General features: G+C 39.1%; 1 protein-coding gene across 1 annotated transcript in view; it reads right to left on the bottom strand.

Moving 5' to 3' along the window:
• Positions 1 to 13365, bottom strand: part of gpr158b (G protein-coupled receptor 158b) — a 496707-nt gene extending 483342 nt beyond the window's left edge. The window contains exon 1 of the mRNA XM_037682052.1: positions 12444 to 13365. Within this exon, the coding sequence (XP_037537980.1) occupies positions 12444 to 13285 (842 nt within the window). The 5' untranslated portion in view covers positions 13286 to 13365. The remainder of the gene's footprint in view (positions 1 to 12443) is intronic.
• Positions 13366 to 16103: the final 2738 nt, after the last annotated feature.

The following is a 16103-nucleotide window of genomic DNA, read 5'->3' as shown; positions in this document are numbered from 1 at the left end:
GGTGGAGTGGTGGCGCAGAGGTTAGAGAGGTGGGCTTGTGATCCGAAGATCGCCGGTTCACGCCCCGGCCCCGACAACATCAAAATTGTGGGTGGGGTAGGTGAAACACCCACACTTGCCCCCCACCCTCATTCGCCCCACTCTGGGCCCATGAGCAAGGCCCTTAACCCCCACCATGTGCTCCCTAAACAGGTCTCTCTTGAAAATGAGTTCTCGTGGCTCAATGAGACTAACCTGTATAAATAAAGGCTAAATGAAAAAAAAAAGAAAAATATTTTGCTGCTTTCTACTTGTGACATGTGCAATGACAAGAAAGTTGAATTCTATTCTAATATTCTATTTTATTGTGGTACTGGTTTTATTCAGCTGATTTCTCACACAAATAGCTGAGGCTTCACAGAAAGATGCACCTGCAAGAATAAAACTGAGATAAGAGTTTCTTTACATCTTAATGGCAGCAGGAAACATCATCAGTTTTTAACCTGACAAATTTGTTACATACTTGGATTTCAGCTTTTATCTTAGCATTTTATAATTGTGTCCATATGTTGTTGTTGTTTTTTTACATTGATATTGTTTATCTTATTTCTTATAAATTGTATTGTTTATTAACATTTAGGAAATTTTGTGTGAAATCTTTTTATCTGTTGCTGCTGTTACACTTGAATTTCCCATCTGTGGGACAATAAAGGCCATATCTAGTTTGTATTTCTATTCTATTATATTTTCAGCTCCTAACTCATTCTGCCGTTTTCATTCTGTTTCAACAGTTTGTAGTGATGTAAGGGTTAACTTCACTACTAATAAATTATTCTTAAAGCTAGTTCAAGCACAAAGAATATTAATTGTTTAATTACAATGGATTCTCTCTTTTTTGAGTTAAATTTCTGTTATGTGACCAAGATAACGGTGAGTGGGATGTTTAATCAGTGACATGAGACGCCATTTTATCTTTGACCCATCAGAATAAATGCAGTCATTTATTTACCAGAATCAAAATTTTACATCAAAACTTGTACACATTGATTTGCTGATCTGTTTCTGATTAATAAACTTGGCATGCTTTACTAACAAGACAACAGAACGTTACTGATTGAGACTGATTCATCTCTGAAAGCATCTAGTTTGATTTACTGGCGAATAGAAAAGTTTAAGAGGAGAAATAGATGTAAGGAGAAAGTTTTAGATGGATGAAAGTTATGTGTTGAACCTGAACATTGCACCCTTCCTCCGACATCCAGCTCAGCTCTCCGGTACATTTTAGGACGTCAACGGCTTGTTACCTGAGATGGTGGATACCTCCACTCCGGAACAGAAGTCCATTGGTACGCCGTCTTTTCAGCGTCTCCGGTTAAAGTAGCTGGGGGTCATCAGAAATCGTGACGAAGTACTCGGTTCAACCGAATAAGCTTCCTTAGAAGTGGAGCATTTACTGCTCGGGTTGAGTCACAGCCGAGGCAGGCTGTGACAATGCTGGACTGGAGAGACCTTTGGCACATGGTCAAATCCATCCGCTACTTAGTTGAGTCTCATCTCTGACTGAAAGTTCCAGCAAGACTGGAAAAGACTAAGACTTTGAAGAAGACCAAGACTGAGACTATGACTTAGACCTAAGACTGAGTTCCAGGACTTAAGACTGAATAGTTTCAAGAAGTGTTGCCTTTTAAAGGGGTATCCACTTCCTGTTACGTGGTACTTCCTGATTGGTTGAAACAACCAGCAGGGGTGTGGTTCTAGTGATGTCAGAGGGTCACTAGAAGTCAAGAGAGGATGCAGGAATGTTTAAGAACGGTTAGTACAGACGGAGAAATGTTTATGAAGAGGTGAGACAAAGCAGGTGCCAGTTGCTCTTATTTACTGTCTGAGAGTTTTAAAACAAGATACTTCGTTCTAATAACTTGTCTCTGTTTGTCTCTGACTTTCGACCGACATTACTACTCCTCATTCAGACAGAAGACTAAATGCACACTTACTTCGTAAATAGACATTTAACTGTATGATCAAAAATCTAATGAGGTTTAAAAATCATTAATACTGTTTCACAGTTGATTTAAATGATTGCTTCACTTCAACATTTAGAAATGGTATGAACTAAACACACTTTTGATTATCAAGATATTTTAAAATAGTAATGATAATGTAAAAAGAAGAGTGTTCTTTCAATTGATTAATTCAGGATACAATTAAATAGTCTCTTGATGAGATAATTTGTATTTCTGGATTCAAATCAATGAAATAACAGTTCCTGTCCCCTTAAGGTCTTCAGAGACAGGTTGAGGTCGGAGGCCTAGTTCACTACAAGTTCATGAACCAAAATGTTTGGCTCATTCAGAACATTCCTGCTCTGACTTTGGTGTTTGTGCATTTCTTACTTTTAGAAATATTTAGCTTTGTCAGCCATGTCTTTCTAATTGAAAATGAATGGAGCTCTTCACCTCCTTCGGGCTCTTTGTCTAATTTAAAACTGTTTACAGATAAGTTCAGTTTTGGTTTGGCTTCAGCTTTTTTTTTTTCCACCAACTTGTTTTTGCTCTTTCAGTTAATTCTGCTAATTTTAGTGTTTTTTTTAGGGATGGGGCCGATCCGATCCAGTATCGGTATCGGGCTCCGATACCAGCATAATTTACGTATCGGATTTTTCGATCCAACCTGCCGATATTTCCGATCTATGATGCATGTCTCTGGTTGTGCTGCACGTTGGCTTCAAACTATGTAATGAATTTCCTGAACGGCGGCGTTTCTCATGAACCCAGAGTAATAAGACCCGCCTCACATTCAGGAAATTCATTTCATAGTTTGCAGCAGCTACAACGTGAGGACTGAGTGAGCAGCACTGTGGCTAACAGCTAACCAACTTTTCATCTAAACATGTCGCTGTGTGGAAGTATTTTACACTAAACACCACAAAACAAGACAGCAACGTACAATGTCTGCAGAGCCGTAGCACCACATTAAACTGTGGTAAAGTTAGTTTTACGTTGGACAGTCGAGCTCTGGGGCTTCAGCGGTGTGTTATTTTGTATGTATGTATGTATGTTTTATTTATTCATTTCATTTCATCCAAACAACAAATATAATACAATTTAAAGAAAAGAAAAAAGATATACAATCACAGAAATAAAATGAAAGGCAGCAGAAGAAGAATGAGTTCTTATATCTGCCCCTTGTCCCCAAAATATATTCCAAACAAAATTACTATACAAAAGCAAGATGAATTAATAAAAAATTTAAAAAAAAAAACAAAAAAAAAACAGCTAAAATATAAGATCAACTGTAAACAATTTTTATGAACTCACGTTATACTTAATATTTTTTTTTAAAACAAATTTTTATCATCTTGAATATGTACATAGTTTTGGCATTTTTAATATCAACCTCCAGATCATTCCACAATCTAATACCCTGAGATCTAGTGGATCACATCTTCAGACTGGTGCGACACCACGGCTTCACAAACATCTCCATCCCCTTAAGATAATAATTACTTTCTCTTTTAACAAATTTCCCTTGAATGTTAGTAGGTAGTATGTTTTTTTTGCCCCATACATAAACAGTAAGATATTGTAATCAACCAAGTCATAAAATTTTAATATCTTTAGCTGATGAAACAATATATTTGACGGATGGTTATAATCTTTTCTGGAAATAATTCTTATGGCTCTTTTCTGTAAAATAAAAATTGGATTTGTAATTGTTTTACATGCTTTACCCCAGACTTCAATACAGTAAATTAAATGTGGAACAATAATGGCATTATACAATAGAAACATTGCTTTATCATTGAATAACTCTCTAACTTTGTACATTACTGCAATCGATTTAGCTATTTTAGTTCTTAAGGTTTTTACGTGAGATCTCCATGTTAGTTTTTCATCAATGATGACACCCAGAAATTTCACCTCATTGACTCTATTAATTTCAATTCCATCGACTCTAAATGGAGTATCAAGCACTTTCTTGTTGTTACTAAAAATCATATAATTTGTTTTATCTACATTTAAAGATAATTTGTTAAGTTGAAACCAATTTTGTATTTTCACAAATTCTGTTTGTGCCATCTTCAGCATTTGCACAACATTTTCACCCACACAAAGAAAAGTAGTATCATCTGCAAACAAAATACATTTAAAAAATCCAGACACATTTACCAGGTCATTCACATATAAAATAAATAGCTTAGGTCCAAGTATAGAGCCTTGAGGCACTCCACATGTAATATACAGAATTCAGATTTTACATCATTTATTTGAACAAATTGTTTCCTTTTTTCTAGATAACTAGATACCCACTGCAATGCATGCCCTCTAATACCATATTCATTTAGTTTTTTGAGAAGAATATTGTGATCAATAGTATCAAATGCTTTCTTTAGATCAACATAAAAACTAATACAATATTTTTTTTGATCCACAGCAGTCGTTATCTGTTCCATTAAATCCATGAGTGCCATTGACGTAGAATTTTTAGGTCTAAACCCATATTGACTATTACTTAATATATTTTGCTTATTGATAAATTCATCTAATGTAGTGACAAATAATTTCTCTAAAATCTTCGAAAATTGTGGCAACAACGATATTGGCCTGTAATTATTAAACACATGTTTCTCTCCACTCTTATATAATGGTATTACCTTGGCTGTTTTCATGTTATTTGGAAATACCCCTGTTGAAAATGATAAATTGCATATATATGTAAATGGATCAATAACATAACTCATAATATTCTTTACCAGCATCATATCCATGTCCATCCAGTCTTTTGATTTTTTATCTGCAAGATGTTTTACGATAGTCATAATTTCTTCTTTATCAGTTCCCCCAAGAAAAAAACTGTTTGTGTAATCTGTAACCGTATGGTTTGCATTTTTATCTATATTTGGGATTTTTGCTGCCAGACTTGGGCCAATATTCACAAAATGTTGATTGAATCCATTTACGATTTCATTTTGGTCATAAATTTCTTTGTCATCCTTTACAAAATATTGTGGAATGCTCGATTTTGTTTTATGATTATTCAGAACACTGTTCATTATTTGCCATGTTGCCCTCATATTACCATTACTTTGGTCTAATAATTCACTGTAATATTTCTTTTTATGCTTTTTTATAATCCCTACCAATTTATTTTTATAATTTTTATATCTCTGTTCTGCTTCGTTTGTTCTTAATTTCAGAAAGTTTGAGTATAAGTAGTTCTTTTTTTTACAAGCATTTCTTAACCCTTTGGTCATCCACGGTTTGTCATCAACACGTTTCTTTGTGTAATTTTCTTGTACACAATTTTTTTCATACAAAGCTCCTAAAATATTCATAAATACATCATATGCTTTGTTTATCCTGATGCATGCTCAATAATCCAGGTAGAAAAATCAAAAAAAGTTAAATCTGGTCCTCTGGACATTCAAAAAAACAAAACAAAGCAAATCAACAAAAAATGTAGAAACGTTTCGTCTCTCATCCAAGAGACTTCCTCAGTCTGAGGTGCTGTTTTCAGCTCAGTCTTATAAATAGCACCGTCTCAGAGTGGATCAACCAGTTTGCTGCTGACAACCAGAACCAGCTGATCACATGCTCAAGAAGGACCATCAGCCTAACAATGGATCATTAGCACACTGATGGCTGTTTACTGTTCACAGAGGGCTGAGTGATACTAGCAATCACAGCATTGTAAGAGGGGGACAGTTGAACCTGGAGGCTCCACCCCTGTTTAATGATGGACGGTTTCTTTTCACAAAGATGGCCTCCTTTACTCTTCTCTCAAACCATCGTTCCTCTCTGTCCAGGATGTGAACATCTTCATCCCTGAAAGAGTGACTGCTGGCCTGGAGATGAGTGTAGACCGCAGAGTCCTGGCCTGATGATGTTGATCTTCTGTGCTGGGCCATCCTTTTGGCCAGTGGCTGTTTTGTTTCCCCGATGTAGGACTGATCACAGCCCTCCTGACACTGAACAACATACACAACAGAGAGGACAGAGAGGAACGATGGTTTGAGAGAGGAGTAAAGGAGGCCATCTTTGTGAAAAGAAATCGTCCATCATTAAACAGGGGTGGAGCCTCCGGGTTCAACTGTCCCCCTCTTACAATGCTGTGATTGCTAGTATCACTCAGCCCTCTGTGAATAGTAAACAGCCATCAGTGTGCTAATGATCCATTGTTAGGCTGATGGTCCTTCTTGAGCATGTGAGCAGCTGGTTTTGGTTGTCAGCAGCAAAACTGGTTGATCCACTCTGAGAAGGTGCTATTTAAGAGACTGAGCTGAATACAGCTCCTCAGACTGAGGAAGTCTCTCGGATGAGAGACGAAACGTTTCTACATTTTTTGTTGATTTGCTTTGTTTTGTTTTTTTTGAATGTCCAGAGGACCAGATTTAACTTTTTTAAACATTAATAAAACTTATCTCAAGTTGTCATTTTGGACATGCATGCATATGTTTGTACAAATTGTACTTGAGAGATTATTACAGCCTCATATAAAATCAATAATGATGATCATGATATCGGAACTGGATCAGTATCGGACAATATTTAGACTTTGGTATCGGGATCGGATCGGAAGTAAAAAAAAAAAAAAAAGTGGATCGCTGCATCCCTAGTTTTTATAATAATTGTGCTTCTTTTTAGTTATTTCTGCTAATTTCAGTCTTTATTTTTTTTCAGCTGCATTTTCTCTAATTTCAGGAGTTCTGTGCACTTTTTTGCCTTTTTTTTTTTAATCAAATGTCAGATTTTTTCCTCTAATTTTGTCTTTTTTCTGCTAATTTAAGCTGTCTTACTTTTCTTTCAGATACTTTTTGCTAATTTCATATAATTTATTTTTCATATAGATTATTTCAGCTTTTTGTGGGGTTGGGTTTGGGGTTGTTTTGTGCTCCTTTCAGCTTTGTTCTGTTAATTTCAGCATGTTTCTTCCACTTTTAGCTTCTTTATGATAATTTCAGCTTCTTTTTTCCCCAGCTAATTTTTGCTCATTTAAACTTTTTTGTGCTCCTTTCAGTTTATTTCAGCTTCAACTTGGTCATTTTTAAACATAATGAGCTAAAAGTTTGAGTGATAGTAGCCAAGACTCATTCAAAAAATATACTAAAGGCTAATTAAGAATTCAACATGGCCACCAAAGCTAACACAAGTTGTCCATCAGCCTGCGGACAATTTCTTGTCCGAGCTGTAATCGTGCAACAAAAAAATGTCAAACTTCACAGCTGGACACCTCATGTGTTAACAACCATCTCTTTTGACTTTAGGGTCATGGAACCAAAGGTCAAAGGTTATCTCTTTCTTCAAATAACTTTAAAATGGTTGTCCTTTCATGTACAAATGTCAACAACTCCATGTTATTTTCTGCTCTTTAAGCTTCTTTCTGCACAATTTAGCTTTTTTCTCCTTCTTCAGTGTTGATTTTAGCTATTTCTCACTCTTCTCTGTATCGTTCAGCTAATTTTTTATGTTTTTGTTATTTTTACTGGTGCTATCTTATTTTTTGGCTTCTTTCAGCTTCTATGTATTTTTCAGCTACTGATGTATTTCAAGTAAAGTTTGGGCTTCTTCAGCAGCTTTTAGCAAATTCACTAATCAATTCATGCTGCCTTTCCCCAGGAAATTCAAATTCTTGTTTATGTGGTGCAGTTTGGCTGAGATGTGAAGCACCTCGCTCATTAACGTTGGACGACGTTCTGATGGGAACCTTCTGGTCCTGACAGGTGAAGCAGGCATCTGTTTGAGGAGGCAGCATCTTCTCGTTAGCCTCCCTTGTACTCTGCCCCCAGCAGAAAACATTTAGTAACGCTTCGAGGAGCACAACAAGTTGGAGTTGTTGACTTTAAGATCCTTAAATCTCAGTTCAGCCGAGTCTTTGAAACCTGAGCGGATATCCTGACGTCACAAAGTCCAGCACAAGAAGGAGCTGCTGCTGACTGCGCCACAGACCTCCACCCAAGGTTCAAGGTCCCAGGTAAACCCAAAAACAACAAAAATATAAAGTAAAAAAAAAGGAATCAAATATATATGCTGAACAATAATGATGCAAAATAATATGGTGTATTATATTACACTACATTATAATGTCCACCCACTCCAACATGTTTGACTCACTTTCCTGTATTGCAGAGTTCAAATTCCGCCTTTTCCAGTTGAACGCACGACCTCAGACTCCAGAGACCTTTGAGGGTCTAATGGAAGTCGTGTCTCGAGGGGCCATTGTTTCTCTGCAGACTCCATCAGTATTCAGATCATCATATTACTCCACTGCTGCTGGTTCTAATTCAATTTGAGCTGTTTCTTTAAACCATGAAGCTTTGCAGAAACAACTGTTTTTGTCCCACTGACTGAATTTTAGTGCAGAAATAAATCAAGTGTGCACGTGTCTGAATATTTGTCAAATGAATTGCCTGACAGAAACGTCAACATAAAGCTTCTCTGATGATGGCAGCAAATAACCGAGGGGTGGGGGGAGTTGTATCGATGAGATTTCATCATTTAATTTATTCATGACTAGATTGATTATTTCAAGACTCTCTTGGACTCCAGACTTGAAATATGAACTCCTGGAGTCCCCCCCCACCCCACCCCATCTCTCCCCCTCTCTCCCTCTCTCTCTCTCACACACACACAAACACACACCTTTTATCCACAGCCAGCTTGCACAGATGTCCTCAAAGACTTTATAGACGGATTATCAGTCAACATCACTTCCATGTCACTTCCGTGTCACTTCCGTGTCACTTCCTGGTATACTGCGCATGTCGGTCGCAGAAAGAAACAGCGATCATGTCTTGTTGTGCTGTAGGCTGCACCAACCGTTTTGATTAAAACAATAAAACACTCAAGTTTTACAGAATTCCTTCAACTCACACCCTTTCAAGGCTAACAGGAGGCGTATTTAATTGCAAGCCATCAGAAGAAGCGATTGGAACTCGCAGATGATTAAAAATGCAACAATGTGCAGCGAGCACTTCATATCAGGTAAGTCTGCCTAGCTAACAAGAATCGCTGCTTATTGCATCCTATATACAAAAATATGAACAATTGATCACTCAATACGAGTGTACCTAGCTTACAAGCTAAGATATCTTTGTTCAGTGATGCTGAGTGGAGTTGCTAATCATTTGTTTATTTATTTATTTATTTATTTATAAATGTATTCATTTTGTTAAAAACAAAATAACTATATACAATAGAAAACAAAAATATATATACAATCAAAAAATAAAAGGAAAGGCAGCAGAAGAAGAATAAATCTTATGATATCTGCCCCTTTATTCCCAGAATATATTCAAAACAAACGTAATTTACAAAAAAACAAAGCTAAATAAAAGCAACATCAACGTCTCCCACCCCATGAAGCTGCTGCTGAACTGGAGAGCTCGTTCAGTGACAGGTTCCTGCTCCTAAATGCACAAAGGAGCGTCACCGCAGGTCCTTCCTCCAGCAGCTGTTAGACTCTACAACCATCACTGCTCCCAACAAACTCAACAAGGATTAAATACATGCTGACCTCTGCTGAAACACACTCTGCCTGTAACACTGTACTGTCAATAGTCTGTCCTTATCAATGTTCCAATACATATTGAACATTATTATTTATATGGTTTATTTTTTTCTTATATATTGTATTGTTCATTAACAGTTAGGAACTTTTGTGTGAAATATTTTTATCTTTTCATCTGTTGCTGCTGTTACACTTGAATTTCCCATCCGTGGGGCAATAAAGGCTGTTTCTATTATATTCTATTCTATTTTAACAATTTGTATAGATACACATTATACTTTACCATATTTCTTCAGAAAACTAACTTTTTACATTTTCTTGAATATGTTATTTGTATATGTATATGCTAATTATAGTAGACCGCTCCTTCAAACTGGTACAAAACCAGCGCTTCACAAACATCTCTATCCCCTTGAGATAATAACCACTGTCCCTTTTAACAAAATTTACTTGGATATTTGAAGGTAGTATGTTTTTGTGAGCCTTATACATAAAAAGTAAAATATTATAATCAACCAGGTTATATAATTTTAATATCTTCAATTGATAAAACAATGTATTTGATGGATATCTATAATCTTTTCTAGGGATGATTCTTACAGCTCTTTTCTGTAAAAATAAAAATAGGATTTGTAATTGTTTTACATGCTTTAGCCCAGACTTCACTACAGTAAATCAAGTGTAAGACAATTATTGCATTATACAACATAAACAGTGTTTTCTCATTGAGTAACTCCCTTACTTTGTACAGTACTGCAACAGATTTAGATATTTTTGTTCTTAAATTATTTATGTGAGGTTTCCATGTCAGTTTTTCATCAATGATGACACCCAGAAACTTGTTACTGTTTAAAGTTGTATGCTAGCACATGCTGTCAGTTAGCACTGGCCAACCGTGTGCTGTTTCCATTAACGTCAGTCACTGGAATACACTTTATTTGTACAGGAGTTGCCTCTGAAGACATCGACAGTCCTGACTTTGTCACGTCCATCTTCTCCTACTCTACAAAGTCCGGCAAAGACAGTGATGGAAAATTGGAGCAGTAAATAGAGGGATTGCTGACTTGAACTGAGGCTGTAATAAACCTGTGTTTAACAAAGTAAAGTGATGCTTTCCTGCTGCATCTAATGATTGTTCTCTTCTGTGTCTCAGCTACAAGAGAAAAAGACGACGGGATGAAACCCCCAGCAGATGTCCAAACAATGGACCATACTGGCCATCCTCATGAAAACTGCGTTTAGGGCTCACCAATGGTAAATGGACTGTACTTATATAACGCCTTTCTATCTTATTTCAAGATACTCAAAGCGCTTTACACTACAATCTGTGCCTCATTTACCCATTCATACAGCACTCTACATCTCTACAAAGCTAATGGAACAAATCATTCTAATGAGACTAATCAGTGCTTTAGATCACATTCATACACTGATGGGACACACATCAGAGGCTATGAGGGGTTCAGTGTCTTGCCCAGGGACACTTCAGCATGTGACAGCTGGTGGATTCGAACCCCCAACTCACACATTGGAGGACGACTGCTTTAACCACTCAGCCACAGCCGCCCAATAAGGATAATACGTTCAGATTTAATGTTACTGAATGTGACATTTCCAACATTTTGAGAAGTTGTCTCCGTGTTATGTGTCAGACTTTGAAACCTCTAATCTAGTAGAGGACGTTGTAATTGTGTCCGCAGCATTAACAAACATTTGGGACTGTATAGTCCCTAGAAAATAAACTGTAAATATCTTGTTCAAGAGTTAAGGATACATCAAAAACTTCTTATTTCTTGTTTGTACATAAGTAATGTCATTAAAAAATAACAACAAAATAACCATTTCTTTTTTTAAACGTGCACACAGTGATTTGAAGGGAAAAGTTAAAACTGAATGTTAACAGGAAAAGTTACAATAAATGATTTGTGTCAGAGTGGATTGTTTTTAGCTTCTTTCTTTTACAATATTACTTTGTATGAATAACTGTTCATGTATGTGGAGGACTGTGTTCATCATGTGATCATCTCTGGCTGCACCAGTGTGTCCTGCTGGGTCCACAGGACTGGACGCCACAGCAGAGAAGCTGAACTTCATAAGAGTACTCATGGTTCTTACTGAAATGTAATGAGCAGCAACTAGTCACCTTTTCAACACCATGTAATAAAATGTATCAAATAAAAACAAAATAAAAATAACGCGCACAGAGGCGGGTCTGACCATTTTCACTGCTTCTCAAAGATTTCTCAGTAAAACAGTCACATAATCTGTCACGGTTGTAACTTTCATTTTAATCGACAGCTTCTGGTAATAAATAAATCAATCAATATAAAACCTCAAATAAGCAACAAATAAACCTCGTCTTGTGTGGGGTTTTCTTACAGTTTCGTGTTGTTGTTGTTTGTTTGTTTGTTTTGTTTGTGTGTGATTTTTTTTAATTGCCGAGCAAAAAATGTATTCTTTTTTAAACTTGTCATGTTCACTTTAGCCTGACAAATATGAGTCAGCCACCAAGACATCGAGTGCATTTATACTTTTTAATAGCAATAAATCTATCAGAAGAGCTGTGCGCCCTCTCCATAAAGGGGGACACAATTTCGCACAAGACACCGGCTCGTTCTGCACAGCTGCGCGCGCATCCGCCGTGTTGATAAATAAATAATCCGTCTATAAGACTGGACTAAGATGCACATCTGGGCTCTGACAGATGTGAAATGATAAAGGTTGCCTTTTTCTGTGAAGGAGTTTTAACTTCATGTGTTTAAATCAGTGCAGACTTTATGAAACTAGATTTCCTGTCAGTCAAAGGCAGATATTTCAGCAGTTCTGTGTCTCTATTGGCGCACAGAGACTAACCTCTTTAAATAAAGGATGAATGCATGAATGCTGCTCCAATTAAAGGTTTCATTTAACCATGACCTTAAAGAATATTTAACAATTCGTCCCCCCCCCCCTCTCACCTGAACTGTGGAGCGGAGCCCCCCTGCAGCTCATAGAAGCCTGCAGACAGTGTGAGCAGCCACTGAGGCACAAACGTCCCGTGCTCACACTCCAGGTACGGTGCGGACCACTTGATGTGGTTTTTGCTCAGCAGGTACCCTCCGCTGCTGGAGCCCGAGCCCTCCGCCACCCTCCTGTGCACGTGCGCTCTCTTTTCGTCCCTGAACTCGTTGAACCAGTCGGACTCCGGGCCCCGGCTCTTCAGGTGGCGGTGCCCGGACTCAGACAGTTCTTGCAGCACCACCTCCTTCTCAGTCCTGGTCGCCTGGAGGAAGACCTGAGGTCCCCGAGTCGACACGTCCGGGTGCAAGGTCACCACCGCCCTGTGGATTTTCGGGTCCACCTCCAGGATGCTCTGGACCAGCGCGTGGTACCAGTGGATGTCACTGCGGAGGGTCTGGTCCCGGGAGCTGTTGTTGGTCTGCAGGATTACGTTCAGGAAGTTGGTGGCGTGCGCGACCGTGTCCAGGATGCTGTGCAGGGAGTAGTGGGAGGCCATGTGGAGGCCCCCCCGCAGGCTGCTCAGCTCGTACCTCCGGGAGCAGTTGACCTGCCTCAGGGCGGAGGAGTCTCCGGTGTGCAGGAAAGCCGTCACCACCCGCGGGAGGTCCTCCTCGATTTTGTGCGCCACCACCGCGCGCTCCGTGGCCGGTGCCGGCGGGCGCAGGGTGGGCTGGTTCTGGGTGCTCAGAACCGGGGGGTGCTTCTCGTCTCGGTCAGTGTCCGACCACTCCACGTAGCCATAGTTTGAGCTCAGAACGAGTCCTGTTTGTAGAAGAAGAGGGAGGACGAGCAGAGCCATGGTTCCGTTTCACAGAGGCAGAGTGGACACCTTGGACTCCTGGTTCATCCCCTAACCCCCTCCCAGTCTGCTGCTGTGGGCGACTGAAATGTCCTGAATGTTACCACTTTGCACTCGAGGAAAAGCGCGACTCATCCAGAAACGCTGTAAACGAGCGAGTACCTCCAGTCCACGAGCTGCACGCGCTCCTCCTCACTCTGGAAGAGGAACACCATGAGAGGAGGTGTGAAGTGTCGCCCACCCGAGTGGGTGGATGTTTCTGCAGGAAGGTGGGCGGAGCGTGGGGGACCGATGGGAGCTGTCGGGTGATGAAACGGCTGACTGGGGGGATTGAACGAAATAAATGAGATGTTTAATGAATCTGTCATTTATATCTGTGTTTTTGCAACATTTAACTGCAAACATGACAAGAAAAACATGAACAGGGTTTAAGATCAAGACTTCAAAAAAATGCATTTCTGGGAGCAGATACCTACTTTGCACACCTGTAGACACAACTTAAACCATTTCATGACAAATGTTAAACCACAGGTTAGTTACAAGTACCTGGGTGTTCACCTGAACAATAAACTGGACTGGTCTCACAACACTGATGCACTTCACAGGAAGGGTCAGAGCAGACTCTACCTGCTGAGGAGACTGAGGTGTTTTGGAGTGCAGGCAAGGCCGGATTAACCATATGGGCAACTGGACAACTGCCCAGGGGCCCATGATCTCTAAGGGGCCCAGGGCAGTGAGGGCACAAGCAAAAGATCTGGTTATCTCCTGCTTTACTTGGAGCCCCGCGCTGCATTTGTGCAGCCCCGCCTCCTCCCAGCTGCTGCAGCTCTCGATTTCTTTTTTTCAATCGAATCCTCGATGGCGTGACCTGTCAATCAATTCAGAAGGCGTGTGAGTAACTGACCAATGGACAACCTCAATTTGTCCTGAAGGTAAACGCCCCTTACCTGCTGACAAAATCCGTTTTTTTTTTTCTTGAGAAACATTGTTTTAATTAAAACAATTCGTTTGTATAGGTTGTGAGATGATTTTAACAGTTTTGCAGATTTTTAATCTACTTAATGAAGAATAGTACGACTTAAAATCGTTCATCAAACAGGAAGGAGGGATTATTATCTCTCCTCTTACTACAGTGAATGTGGTACTTTGTTATAAGTACGACTTTATTTATGGCATCAGAGAAAGCTGAGCTTAAGTTATCCACATAAAGTAAAATGGCTTCAGCATCAAAAGAAGGAATGTTGAGTTTGAGATTAATCCAGTTTCTGATGTCTGACCAAACATTTTGTATTGACATTCAAATAAAAATTGCTCAAGGGATTCATCTTCTGATTTACAAAAAGCAACAAATGAACATCAAATTTAAATCTTCTTTGCAGAAACATGGCTACATGATATATCTTATTTATTATTTTAAAATGATTCTCCTTCACTTTAGGAGATTTAGACCATTTGACAAATTTAGAATGAGCAGAAGTCCTAATGGTTTTATGATTTACATTAGGAGGTTTCTTGAAGGAATCTTTGTTATAATCAGTAAATCCTTTGTTGCAAACATTCATTGATCATCTTATTACATTTGAAATCAACTCAGAGACTAGACACCCTGCGGAGAAAACTCATTTCAGCCGATTGTATCCGAGATCTCATTCTTTCGGTCACAACCCAAAGCTCATGACCATAGATGAGGGTAGGACCTCCTCCATGATCCGGAGAGGGCACTCTACCGTTTTCTGGCTCAAGACCATGGCCTCGGATTTGGAGGAACTGATCTCTCCTCATGTTTTCTTCCCATTTTCTAACCACTGTTTTTGTTTGTCCAAACAGGTCTCACTTGTAAATGAGTCTTCAAGGCTCAATGTGATTTATCTGTTTAAATAAAGGTCCAGTAACAGAAACTGACCAGTCAAACATAACCAGTGATATTTTAACAGTACAGACGACTGCTGAATATCCTTTGTTTGAAAACAATGACTCCAGGATCCGAATAAAACGTAATAAGGTGTAGCCCTTTAAGGCTGTCGCTGGTGGGTTTATCCCGTCATGCAAAGCATCGCACTGAAAAAATTAGTCCACGCCCACCTGTTGTGTGGGCCCCACCTGGTCCGTATAAATTACGTTAAGAGCGGGTAATCGGCTCCCAAATAACTTTTTCTTCAGCCATTTAGGAGCCAGTGTGGCCCGACGATTAAAGGGCTACGCCTATAGTCATGGAATCCGGGGTACGTAACCAACGCTCTACTTCGTATAGGCTTCGCCCTTTAAGGCTGTCGCTGGTGGGTTAAGGGCAAAGCAGATGTAGTCTCCGCCTCACTGGGTCCATAAGAAGTGCCCACTTGCCCAAAAACACTTTGTCACTCAGCTCTCCATGTGCATAAATACACATTGCGCAATTATGCACACCATGCACAGATGCGCATTGCATACTTTATGTGTTCCAAGTGCATGAACGCCCCGGAAAGGTTTTCAACAGAAAAGAGGAGAGGCTGAAAAAGGCCGTGAACAGAGCAGATCCACGGCTCTTCAATATGAACAGATTAATAATAAATTAACTGATTATTAATCAAATGAACTGATTGATGACAGTAGTCATGAACTGATTAATAACCATAGAACAAGAACAACAGTCATAACCTGTGACTGATAACATCTCACACTATAAATGCATGCAGCCAGATGTGAGTTTAAACGAGATTCCATGAAACAACAATATTCATTCTGTTAAGGCACTAAGGACAGAATGTGTCATGAAACGAGCCGTCACATCACGTAAATAAAAACAAAAAAATGAACAGGATGTTGACCACGTGGCCGCAGT

The sequence above is a fragment of the Nematolebias whitei genome, chromosome 9 (assembly GCF_014905685.2).
Source record: "Nematolebias whitei isolate Nwh7 chromosome 9, NemWhi1, whole genome shotgun sequence".
Classification (NCBI taxonomy): domain Eukaryota; kingdom Metazoa; phylum Chordata; class Actinopteri; order Cyprinodontiformes; family Rivulidae; genus Nematolebias; species Nematolebias whitei.
This window is presented reverse-complemented; position numbering and strand designations above follow the sequence as displayed.